The 12,985-nt window shown below is 33.5% G+C and overlaps 1 protein-coding gene and 1 long non-coding RNA gene across 2 annotated transcripts; both read right to left on the bottom strand.

Annotated features, from left to right (window-relative positions):
- Positions 1-452: 452 nt before the first annotated feature.
- On the bottom strand, positions 453-7,981 carry LOC149476227 (unconventional myosin-Va-like). Its single transcript, XM_089712001.1, has 11 exons — positions 7,977-7,981; positions 7,431-7,539; positions 6,107-6,224; positions 5,614-5,742; positions 4,989-5,193; positions 4,205-4,350; positions 3,257-3,486; positions 2,469-2,618; positions 1,712-1,843; positions 1,278-1,382; positions 453-963 (listed from the first exon to the last, which is right to left on the bottom strand). The coding sequence occupies exons 1-11, from the start codon at positions 7,979-7,981 to the stop codon at positions 835-837; spliced, it is 1,458 nt and encodes a 485-aa protein (XP_089568127.1). The 3' UTR covers positions 453-834.
- Positions 7,982-8,247: 266 nt separating this feature from the next.
- Positions 8,248-11,333, bottom strand: LOC149476226 (uncharacterized). Its single transcript, XR_016317860.1, has 5 exons — positions 11,282-11,333; positions 10,945-11,056; positions 10,180-10,324; positions 9,129-9,217; positions 8,248-8,364 (listed from the first exon to the last, which is right to left on the bottom strand). It is a non-coding gene; the product is annotated as an uncharacterized LOC149476226 (long non-coding RNA).
- Positions 11,334-12,985: the final 1,652 nt, after the last annotated feature.

Below are 12,985 nucleotides of genomic sequence, written 5' to 3'. Positions count from 1 at the left end.
AATATGTATGGTCAAAAATTTCAATAAAACTGATTTCTTTATGTATTTGCTTCCTTATTTCGTCACCTAGGAACGTATCCCCTATAACCCCATACAAATTACCATTCCATATTCACGGTTTCTCTATTCGCGGCACATTTACGGAACCTATTGCCCGCGAATAAAGAACTTTTACTGTATTTAAGTATTAATTATATTATTAATTATAATAGTAGGTACATAAACAAAATCAAATTCAGTTTTAAACACCCTGATATTTTTCTAGGATTTTCGATAAATCACAGCAAATATAATATAGTTTGCGTCCTTAGTTTGCGTCAATCTATTTAGTATTATTAGATTAGATAAGGAAGTATGGAAAATACAATAAAATGAAATTCGTTTGAAAGCGAAGAGAATAGAGAAATATACCTCAGAAATATTTTAGTGATTTTAATCGAGTAAATTATTGAAATATGCAGCAAACATAATATATAAATAGTAAAGTATGACGCAAACTTTAAGATTAAATGCAATGAGTTTGTTTTACATAAAAATGCATTAACTATATGGAATGTAATGTGTCCTTAGTGTGTTTCACGGAGTTTTAAAAAATGTCACACATTAAAACTTAACGGATACTTATGTTTAACAGAACATAAATTAACTTTTATTTAAACAATAAAAACAAATCTACATTTTCAAACAGTTAAAGAAAACCGCCAAAAATTTGACACCTGTCACTTGACATTTTTTAAATTTGACATTGACATGCCGTGAAAACCACAGACTAAACACCATAGATACCACACCAGCACAGATAACGAATAATAGACTATTTCTCTACATTTCCACTTATATCTTAGTGAGTAATCCGTCGAGTTCCAGAACGTCGGGCACTTCTATATCTTCCAGTCGTATGGAAGACGGGTTGTATTGGAATTGCACGGCGAATATCATTTTCGTGTCCATCAGGAGATTTTGCTAGAATAATAAAAATATAGGTTATATAATTAGCTATTACTTTTTTGTTTTAAAATGTAACTAAATGGCTTATTCAACCAGCTCCATCAGACTTGACTTGATATGAAAATACCAAGAACTATTATTGAAATTCTGTAATAATCTCGGCGCTTTGAGAGTAAAATTTCAAGGTCGCGTCATGACATTACCGTCACGTCATGGAGTATGTCGACGATTTTGGTATCTTTTAATCTTGCCAAAGAAGTTTTACTTCTGACACGTGTGCTCGGCACACACGCTCTTTTTTTTTTCTTTTACTTATATTTATAACTTACCCGATTAGCAAAGGGAGATCTCTCTTGCATAAGTTTCTGTATTTCGTTGATGAAGTCTTTCGTCACTTTGACTTCTTCTTCGGCCGGTGTGTACATGTTTAGTATCTGGAAACGTTTAGAAATCGTTAAATTAGGACTCATTTTATATGGCGAAAGTGGCTTTAAAACGTTGGAAACTGTTTTCCGAATCGATGGTAGAATATTATTTTTCTGTATTTTGACGATTCAAAAGCGCCTGTAAATACAGAAATACACAAAAACTAATAACATAAATAACGTCATCGTCATTTCCAGTCTTCATAATTTTCACTTTAAATATGCGATGATAAAATAAAATGAAGTGGTCACAGTAGCAAAATCAAGAAATGGTTTTTTCTTTCATGGTCTTATAAAAATTGATTTTTTTGACAATTTCTAATAATTTGTAATTTTACCTTGCAAACTTGCATAGCAGACAAATCCGCGCACATTTCAACCGTGCTAGCGACGTCCGCCATTGACTTTTGCGCCTGTAGCAGTTGTACCGCTTGAGTTATCGGCTTTAGTTGCGATAGTGTTTCTTTCACCTGCAAATAGTTTGAATTAAGTAATTATTATTCTTTATTGGGTATAGGGCCATCTTAACAATGGGCAGCGTTGGCCCAACAAAAGATCGTAGACGTTTATCGCCATTACGGCAATTATGAATAAACACCTACAATGATCGATCATAGACATTTAGGAGCTCTACACTATCGCGATTGCTTCTACTCGCCCAACGCTGCCCATTGTGAAGATGGTCCATTAAAAATGAATACATAAAATAAAAATGACTGCTTTGTATTAAAAATAAATAACCATACATAAATGGATGGATGTTTGTTACTCTTAAATGTTATAAACTTATATATTTTCTCTCTCAAAATTACCTACACATACCTTCAATTTAACCTTCTTCAATTTATCCACCCTACCACAAAACTCTAACTTATAATCTTAAACATTTTCAAAAATACCCTCCTTTTTTGTCCAAAACATTTCTTTTCTCCTTTTAAACATCCATTTTCTTTCTCAAAATTACCTACAAAATTTTATCACTTCCATTTCCCACCCTACTACAAAAACCTAACAATCATTAACATTTCTAAAAATACCCTCCTTTTCCAAAATTTTTTCTCTTTTTATCATAAAAAAAAATAAAAATCTACTTACGCTCTCCTGCCCATACTCCGCCAAGTGTTCCCTAATCCAAGTTTCCAGGTGAAATATATTGCATCTTATTTGTAGACCCTTGGCCCAACAGCACAGGTCCTTGCGTAGGAGCAGATGGTTCAGACTATACGCGCAAATGTAGTAGAATAGCTGGGAATTGAGAAATGAGAATTAAAAAATACAAAAAAAGCAGGGAAAATTTAAAAAATAATAGTGGGTAGGGTAAAATTATATTTCTATGAACGTAAAAATTACACGCTAAGATATGTAATTTCTATGTTAAAAATTTGTTATTGATAGACTTAAATAGCCAACATGGCACCTAATACCGATACTTATTAATATAAAACAGCAGTTTGTATGACCGCGTTTATCTCAGGAACTAGTGGACCGATTGCAAAAATTATTTCACCGTTGGATACGTACATTATCCCTGATTACTATAGGCTACATAGTATATATGTATCACGGGCGAACCCAGGAAAAGCCGCTAGTTTCTTGAAAAAATTCACTTTTATAGTTTTGACTGACTGGTTGGCTTGGTTGGTAGTGGCCCTGCCTTCTAAGCCACTGTTCGTGGGTTCGATTCCCACCCGGGGCAAATATTTTTATGATGAACATAGATGTTTGCTCTGTGTCTGGGTGTTAATTATCTATATAAGTATTTATTTAAAAAAAATATATAGGTATGTATGTTATCAGTCATCTGGTTTCCATAACACAAGCGAAAGCTTAGTATGGGATCAGATCGTGCCGTTTGTGAAAATTGTCCTGAAATATTTATTTACCTGTTTAAATATAACGACCCGTAAGCCAGCATCCACATCATGCATCTTGAGATAATCATGTGTGGCCGCCAGTTCGTGTTTGAGCCTCGCGGGCCCTGCAGAGGGCGGTGGGGCCACAGGGGCCACGGGGGCCCCGCCCCGGGGCCCTGAGAGCCCACTGATCTCGTCGTACTCGAGGATTGCAGGGACTATTAGACGGTCCAGTTGGCCTTCCAGGAGGTTTATGAGGCCTGTCGAAGATTTTTAGTGTGTAGCAAAGTACTTACAGAGTGGACATTATCAATTTTATAGCATACAGTTAATTTGAATTATGTTCTTGTTATAAAAAACTTTGTGTTAAAATGTATATTGGTATAAATAAATAAATTGTATATTTTATTTCTTTCTATTTGAAAGTAAACACAGTACCGTTTCTTGTATATGTATGTATTTATGCACTATCTACCTCTTTACTGATTTATTTTTCCTATATCCCAAGGTTGCCTGAAGAAATCGCTTTTAAGCGATAAGGCCGCCAAATTGTACATTTATTTTAAGTTACATATCGTTTTTGTAAATTTTGTTTTTTTTGTGCATTGTACAATAAAGTGTTTTCTATTCTATTCTAAAGAATGTATACATTCTTTTGCCACAAATAGTTTCTATTTCAAATAGAAAGTTAACTTGAATGGTACCGTTAGTGTAAAAATCTTCTCTAAAAATATTGAATTATCCTTGTGGTAAAGCACAAAATTGATGAGTGTAAATGATATACATAATATATAGATTTTACGTCATACCCATACTAGGTAGTATACTTACTGTTTAAATGACTTGAAAACAATTATTCCTTCTTATTTTTACAGCTTTTTTTCATCAAAAAGTAACTATACTAATCACCAACGAATATACTACTAATTTATTCTTCTTTACCTAATTTTTACAGCATTTTTTTTCATGTCTACTCACCCTGATATATCCAAATAGCTATATCACTAAGCACTTGTCGATATTCAGACAAGTCGAAAATCCTCAAACATTGCTGGTTCTGACGCGGCGTGTTACTCGCTTGGTAGACAGAATAGCCGCTGTATTGTCGCAGGTTGTTTAGTAATCTGTAATGTGTTTTTATTTATATAAAAAAGAAATAGGAATTTTTTTTATTTGTCAATGTATTACGGCACTAATTATGGATTGAATATGGATTTTTATTAATATTGTCTTCTTAAATAATGAACGAACAACGTCGCCAAAAATGTTTAATGTTTTCTTGTTGCTCCATACATAATATTAGCGTCTTTATGAAAGTTTTTGCTCTCTTTAATAGATAGACCATATAAATATTTAAAGAATAAAAAAATCGATCATTCAGCGGGATTCGAACCCGCATCTTCCGCCATTCCGGGGCAACGCCTGACCACTCGGCCACCTATGATCCCGTGTATTTTTTTTTCTGTTTATGCGAGTATTAAGAAATTAAAAACTTTAACGAATTTTAAACGTGATATATGCATTAAATTATTAGTCTTTTATTTCTTAAAAGATATTTTCTTATTAGTATATTTTTTTACTAGCTGCGCTCCGCGGTTTCACTCCCGTGGCTCCGCTCCTGTTGGTCTTAGCGTGATGATATATAGCCTATAGACTTCCTCGATATTTCGAAGAATTTTTCAAATCTGACCAGTAGTTTCTGAGATTAGCGCGGTCAAACAAACATACACTTCAGCTTTATAATATTAGTATAAATACCCACCTCAACATATTAGCCAACCACAGCGCGCTATACTCCACACTATGAGCTCGTCTCTTTAAGGTCTTCTTGACCCCAGTCCTAATGCCCTTCATCAAGGAGTGCATCTTGGGCTCATCGTCTACATGGTCCGTGTGACGCAGCATCATGAACAGGATGTAGGCCGGTAGACCCGGGAGTAAAGTGGATGCGATGTGGGGTTTTAGATCTGGAAAGACGGATTAATTATATATTGTTATATATACATTGTGACTGGATATTCGACGCGATCCTTCAAAGGGGTTATATTATATACTAGAGGTCATTTGCAACAAAAAGACCAGTTAACCAGGGGTCAAAAATGGATAATAATTTTATTTGATATTGTTAATATTTATATGCTAAATCTATTTCCGTACATTCTTTATATAATATGAATAATTTTTATTTATATACTTAAGTAAAAATAATAATTATGAAAATACAGATGAAAAATTTCTTGATTAAATTTCTGCTTTTTAGAATCTGATCTCTAAATTAAGGAAGGTACTTAATTATCAGCATATACTATACCATAAAATATACATACAATAAAAACCACTTTAAACAATATTCCATTATATTCTATCAAACAGACATACAAACTTACCAGGAATAAGCTTCTTTATAATCATCGGCACATCTTGTATCTTATATTCGAACATTCCGAGGTATTCCTTCTTGCGAGTTACAGTCGCCATTTCTAGGGGTACTGATGTGTTTTGGGTTATCACCGAATCTGTAAAAAATAGGGTTAGTTAGAAAAAAAAGGTTATATTAAAATTATTATTAATAATAAATTAATATTAATAATAAGTTAAAATTAAACATCAGGCGAGATACATCATCATCTTTAAATCTCTAGACTATTTTTCTATAAAATTACTGTGAAAAAAAAGCACCTAGTTACTATCCTAAATTAAAAAAGAGCGTGTATATGTGTACACATGTGTCAGAAGTGAAACTTCTTTGGCAAGATTCAAAGATACCAAAATCGTTGCCTTACTCCATCACGTAACGGTATTGCCATGTCGCACCTTGAAATTTTTCTCTCAACGCGCCTAAAGAAGTTTCACTTTAAAAATTACGATAACTATACATACCGTTGCCCTCCAAAATATCTTCAACACCCTCAATGCCCGCTTCCTTTAATTTGTTAACAAGCATCCTAATTTGGTTCTCGTAACGACGGCAGCGTTCCGATAGTTTGTCGACTCTTTCCTGTAAAAATTAAAAGAAAAAAGATACATAGTAGGGCTGTAAGTACCTATTGATATAGACGTGGAAAAAGTATGAAAAAATCATTAAAAATATGAAAACAGTCGTTCTGCTTACATAAAATGTAACCTTATAGAAATCTACCTATAATTTCTGGTGTATACTGGGAGGAGAGAACAATACAATATATGAAAAAACACCGACAATCGGACAATACTAGTTAGTATTTAAAAACTAAAATAAGCCAATTTATAAAATTAAAGAATATTTTCTTAAAAATTAATTTGTACAAAAATGGAAACAAAATAGAACACCATGTATAATAAATTCACTATACCTGTGAGAGAGAAGTAACGCAACGGTGCAGTACTAGCATGTTATACAGCGCCATGTCGGAAAGAGTTAGTAAAAGAACTATATACAGGATGATTTTTTTTAACCTAGCAAACACAAATAAAAATATTTTCTAGCTACACTATTGGATATATTTATTTTTTAATATGTAGACTAGGAACGTCATCTTATACCCAGAATTGTAAAATCTTGGGAAAACAGTATATTAATTACTAATCGTTATTTATTTGTTAATACGATTTTAATTAAATTTTAATATCACAGAGTCAATATATAGACATAAGTAGCTGGCTGGTTTATTAATAGATCTAACAGGATATTTTTGATGTTGATAGATTTAAACATATCATTTGATATTTAAATCATTATTTTCCACATAGTCAATAAGCTAAATATTTGAAAGGCCTGTTTCTATTTCTATCTAAGCAACTTCTCGATAAACAAGACTTTCAATAAAAAAAACCGCAAGCCAACAGGTCTATTCGTTTAGGGACTACGATGCCATGACCATAGACAGACATACACCCCTTTTTTTGAAGCAAGAATGAAAAATATAGTTTTTCGGAAAGTGTAAATTATTTTGTTGTTTTTTTTTATATCTTTTGTTACTATATTAAAAAAATCATTTTATTATAGAACTTCATGGATAAACTATTGTAGCAATAACGAATGAACAAATGATTAATGAATGAATGAATGAATGAATGAATGAATACTCTTTATTGTACATACACAGAAATACAGTTTGTTAACGAACATACGTAAAGACGGTCAGTCCTTAGTACTAATTATATATGTAATTCCAAAAGATACTGGTATGCTATTTTTGGGTTTCCAAATAAATAAATAAATTACCTGAATCGCCATACGTTCAGCGGCCAATCGTGTGATTTCATTCTGGGCGTATTCTTGCCTCTTATTCTTGGGTTCTTGGCTCGTTCTTGGCTCAGCATCTGTGCTTAGTCTAAAAGAAAACATTGCAATTATTAAATGTAAAATACATGATGTTGTCGTTGTGTTTAATTCTATGTTTTGATATAAGTATACTGTGTGTAGTGTATAACATTATTATATGTACTAATAAAAAGCCTGTGTAAAAAGCTATATAGTATCACAATGTTTGTCCTCAATGGACTCCTAAACCACTTAACCGATTATAATAAAATTCGCACACCATGTGCAGTTCAATCCAACTTGAGAAATAGGATAGGTTTTATCCCGGAAATCCCTCGGGAACGGGAACAGTTGTCTGAAAATAATGTTCGAATTTACAGTAATGTCAAACTTAGAATTACAATTATAGCCTATGATAAATATAAAAAAGAGCGTGTGTACCGAGCACACGTTTCAGAAGTGAAACTTCTTTGGCAAGATTCAAAAATACCAAAATCGTCGCCTTACTCCATTACGTGTCGGTATTGCTCTGACGCAACATTGAAATTTTACTCTCAACACGCCTAAAGAAGTCACTTCAAAAATTAATCCAATTTTTTAAATTTGAATAAAGTAAACAAAACTAAAAGTCATTTCAATTCAATGCAAAGTTTTGGGACAGTACCTACATTCAAAAATTCAGTAAAATAGGACAAAACAAATTGTTTTCCCTATTTCACTGACTAAAAGTTTAATCGTTTCGGAATCTTGATGTTTCAGAAAAAATAACAATTTCGCCTAATACTTACCTATTAATGCCTTTCTGAGCTTCATAAGCCGAAGCCAATTCCCCATCTTCATTTATGATGTCATCATCCGATCCGTAGTTGGATGCAATCGACTTTAGATTCACCGTCTGAAGGCAGAGGGGCTATTTTTTATAAAACTATTTTCAGGCTTAGCATTACTTCGAAAATATATTTGTTTTAATTTACTTTTATTTAGGTCCTTTAATAAGCTACAGAATTGAATTTTAAGTATTATTTATTTTCTGTTTATTTATGAATGATAAATTGAAAAAAAGAATCCTTTTCCGTATCTATGTACATATAATAAATAGCTGTAGAGGGGTCAATTCTGTACATTGAAAATATTGAAAAAAATATATAGCAGGGGGTGTTACTGGATCGATACCAAACCCAAATATGTGATTAAAAAAATGTTTGTCTGTCTGTCTTTCTGTCTGTCTGTCTGTATGTGAAGGTATCACGTAAAAACTAACGGTTCAATTTCGATAAAACTTGGTATAATTATACCTTATTAACCTGGGCATAAAATAGGATACTTTTTATCCCGGAAAATACGTAGAAAAAAATAAATCTTAATTTTTCCCGGCGGTCGGAGTCGCGGGCGGTAGCTAGTATATAGATAATAAACTAGCTTTCCGCCTGCGGCTTCGCCCGCGTTTTCGAAGAAAAACCCGCATAGTTCCCGTTCCCGTGGGATTTCCGGGATAAAACCTAGCCTATGTTACTCGTGGATAATGTAGCTTTCGAATGGTGAAAGAATTTTTAAAATCGGTCCAGTAGTTTATGAGCCTATTCATTACAATCAAACAAACAAACAAACAAAGTTTTCCTCTTTATAATATTAGTGTAGAAGTGTAGATGTGAAAATTACCTGATGATTGAGCTCATCCTCTTCTGTCTTGAGCTGTACGCATTCGTCGCGGCGTCTGTCCAACTCTTTTTCCATTGTGTCCATTTGACCTGATAAATAAACATATTCTTTGATATAATAATATTCATTATTATCACTTATTATCGAATGAAAAAAACCACAGAGTTGTCAATGTTTAAATATAAGTTATGAATAAAACTAATAAGTTACGAATTAAGAAACTCTGCCATTTTTGTAAAAGTCGGTACGAAAAAAAATGCGAAAAATAAATTTTTATTGATTTAGGAATTTTTGATTTTATTTGAGGTATTTTTTTTAGGGTTCCGTAGCCAAAATGGCAAAAACGGAACCCTTATAGTTTCGTCATGTCCGTCTGTCCGTCTGTCCGTCTGTCCGTCTGTCACAGCCGATTTACTCGGAAACTATAAGTACTACAGTGATGAAATTTGATGGGAATATGTGTTGTATGAACCGCTACAAAAATATGACACTAAATAGTAAAAAAAAGAATTGGGGGTGGGGCCCCCCATACATGTAACTGAGGGATGAAATTTTTTTTTTCGATGTACATACCCGTGTGGGGTATCAATGGAAAGGTCTTTTAAAATGATATAAAGTTTTCTAAAAAACATTTTTCTTAAAGTGAACGGTTTTTGAGATATCAGCTCTCAAAGTCGTAAAAAGTATGTCCCCCCCCTCTATTTTTATAACTACGGGGTATAAAATTCTAAAAAAAATAGAGGTGATGCATGCTAATTAACTCTTTCAACGATTTTTGGTTTGATCAAAGTATCTCTTATAGTTTTTGAGATAGGTTGATTTAACTGTAATTTATTATATTTGCTGCTACGGAACCCTTTGTGCGCGAGCCCGACTCGCACTTGGCCGGTTTTATTTTATTTGTTCTGGTAATTTCACAGATAAGCGAGTTCTTATAAACAAAAAATGCAGATTTATCAAGTTAGATATATAGCGACTATCTCCTAAAAACGAAAGTACATATTATCAAAATCTGTTCAGCTTTTCTTTATATTAAAACAAACAAACTTACCAATAACTTCCTTAGACAGTATAATGCCGTCACCAGCAGCTCTCAATCTGTCAATTTGTTCTCGAAGTTTCTTGTTTTCTATTTCCAATTCCTCCACTTTGAATCAATCCGTGTTTTGGATTGGAAGTTGGTAGCATCAGACGATCTAGAATATAAATAATTATTATCCTACTAATACATATTATAAATGCGAACGTTTGTGAGGATGTTTGTTACTATTCCACACAAATACTACTTAACCTATTAAAATGTTTAGTATGTAGGTAGCTGAAGAACCAGAATAAGAAAATATATGCAATAGAGAACAGACTTTTACTGACTTTATCTTAGACAAAGTAACAATTAAAAAACGATAACGAAGTTAGAAAAGGAAAAATGTATGGGATTGACATTAGATAGACCACGTGATCTAACGCGGCGTAGGTATGTCAATCCCATACATTTTTGCCTTTTCTAACTTCGTTATCGTTTTTTAATTGTTACTTTGTCTAATACAACACTCTAGTCGAATCGATTATATCGTACGGTCTCAGTAGCTATGGCAGAACGTATAAAACCTATTTACAGAATACACTCAACCTTCAAATTCGTATCTTAAAACAAATAGTCCCAACAAGAATAAAAAAGAAATATGAAAACGATACAAACAAACTTTTTAAGCATTGCAATGAAAGATTTAAGCATACAAAGGGACATAGGGAAATAGGGACAGAGAAAGCGACTTTGTTTTATACTATGTACCTAGTGATGTAATTATTAACTTACTCATCAACCGATCTTCCAAGTCCGTAGCACGTTTGGCAGTTCTAGATAATTCTCCTTGAAGTACGGAAATTCTGTTTTGCTTTCGTAGTACTAGGCCTGCAGCATCGGCGATCTGAAATATTTGGGTATTTAACCGATTGTGAATAGGTAGAATATAATCTATACTAATATTATAAAGCTGAAGAGTTTGTTTGCTTGAACGCGCTAATCTCGGGATCTACAGGTCCGATCCGATTTATTTCTAAATGTATAATACTCGCGAGTATTATACATTTAGAAATTAAAGACTTTTTAACGAATTTTAAACGCGATTTATTCATTATATTATTTTCCCGACCTTTCGAACACTTTACACCGTGGTCACGGGCAAAGAGGATATAATCACTACGTGTCACGGGGAGACTGAGAATATGTTATTCGTCTTGACGGTCATTCAAAAATTGCTATTTCTTAACTACCTCCACCTATTTCTGCGTAGTTGGTATGTGGAGTATTTTTCCGGATGTTGGCAGTATTGGCTTATTGTGTCTTCTAGTCTTTTGGTACGTTTGACATGGGGTTTTAAATTCTTAATAACATAATCCCAGGTGTTGGAAAGTTTCAAACCATCTTCTCTATTGAAATTAGGATGTTTTTTAATTTCAATAGCCTCGCGCACAAGTCTTGGAAAAAAAATATTTTCTCTGGCAAGGATTTGTGGTTGGTCAAGTCTTATGAAGTGGTAGTTGTCCAGTGTGTGTTCACATACCGCAGACTTCTTGTGACGCCGATGCTTGATATCCGCAATGTTAGTTAGAGGAATATTACTTTTAATTGGTCTCAAGAATTGGTTTATCTTCTTGTGCGGCTTATACAGGGTGTCCCAGTATCGGTATACTAAGCGCGAAGGGACTTGTAGTTTTGCATACACTGATCACGTAAAAAATAGTTAAAAAATTCCAGACGAAGTTTTTTTTTCAAATAGATGAATTCTTAAAACTCTATGTGTACACCCCTAATAAGCAACCCGCCCAACTTTGCCACCCACACGTGAGGTATCGTTAAAGATTACGTTTTCATAGACAAAATGCTCACATTACCGAAGCGGTATATGCCGGCTGCGTGAAGTTAGAGAAGAAAACATGAATTTTCAGGAAAAATTTAGCAAAAAATTTTTGATGTAATTATGCTGTTTAAGTATTTTTTACGTACTCAGCGTATGCAAAACTATAACCTCCTTTGGGCTTAGTATACCAACAGTGGGACACCCTGTATACCTATAGTTTTAATTGAAGCTCGTCTTAGGATTCTTCCAATTCTGTCAGTAACTCCCTTCACATATGGTAGGTAGGCTGGTTGTCTTTCAACTTTCGAAACGTCGGGAAAATAATATAATGAATAAATCGCGTTTACAATCCGTTAAAAAGTCTTTAATTTCTAATTTTTTTTCGGTGTTAGATAGCCCATTCATCGAGGAAGGCTTATAGGCTACTAGATTTCCGCCCGCGGCTTCGCCCGCGTTTTCAAAGGAAAACCCGCATAGTTCCCGTTCCCGTGGGATTTCCGGGATAAAACCTATCCTATGTGTTAATCCAAGTTACCCTCTATATGTGTGCTAAATTTCATTGTAATCGGTTCAGTAGTTTTTACGTGAAAGAGTAACAAACATCCATACATCCATACAAACTTTCGCCTTTATAATAGTACTAGCGGTCCGCCCCGGCTTCGCCCGTGGTACATATATTTACGTTTTCTCTACATAAGAACCATCGTCGTACTTCAAGGAATATAATAAAAAAAGAATTATCGAAATCGGTTCAGCCGTTCTCAAGTTATGCGCTTACCAACACATTTTGGGATTCATTTTTATATATAAGAAGATATATCATCACAGTTTCTTTGATCTGTGATCATCACGGTAAGACCAACATGAGCGGAGCCGTGAGCGCACGTGATTGTATTGTTTTTATCGTTATTTAGAATAGTTTGTGTTCATCAATTGAGTTACTTTTAAATTATAATTTTACATATAAATTAAAAGAGCTTTCTTAATTATATTTGT

The sequence above is a fragment of the Colias philodice genome, chromosome 28 (assembly GCF_061535455.1).
Source record: "Colias philodice isolate Cphi_HAF_F1 chromosome 28, ilColPhil1 Martin Lab GWU primary, whole genome shotgun sequence".
Taxonomy (NCBI): domain Eukaryota; kingdom Metazoa; phylum Arthropoda; class Insecta; order Lepidoptera; family Pieridae; genus Colias; species Colias philodice.
This window is presented reverse-complemented; position numbering and strand designations above follow the sequence as displayed.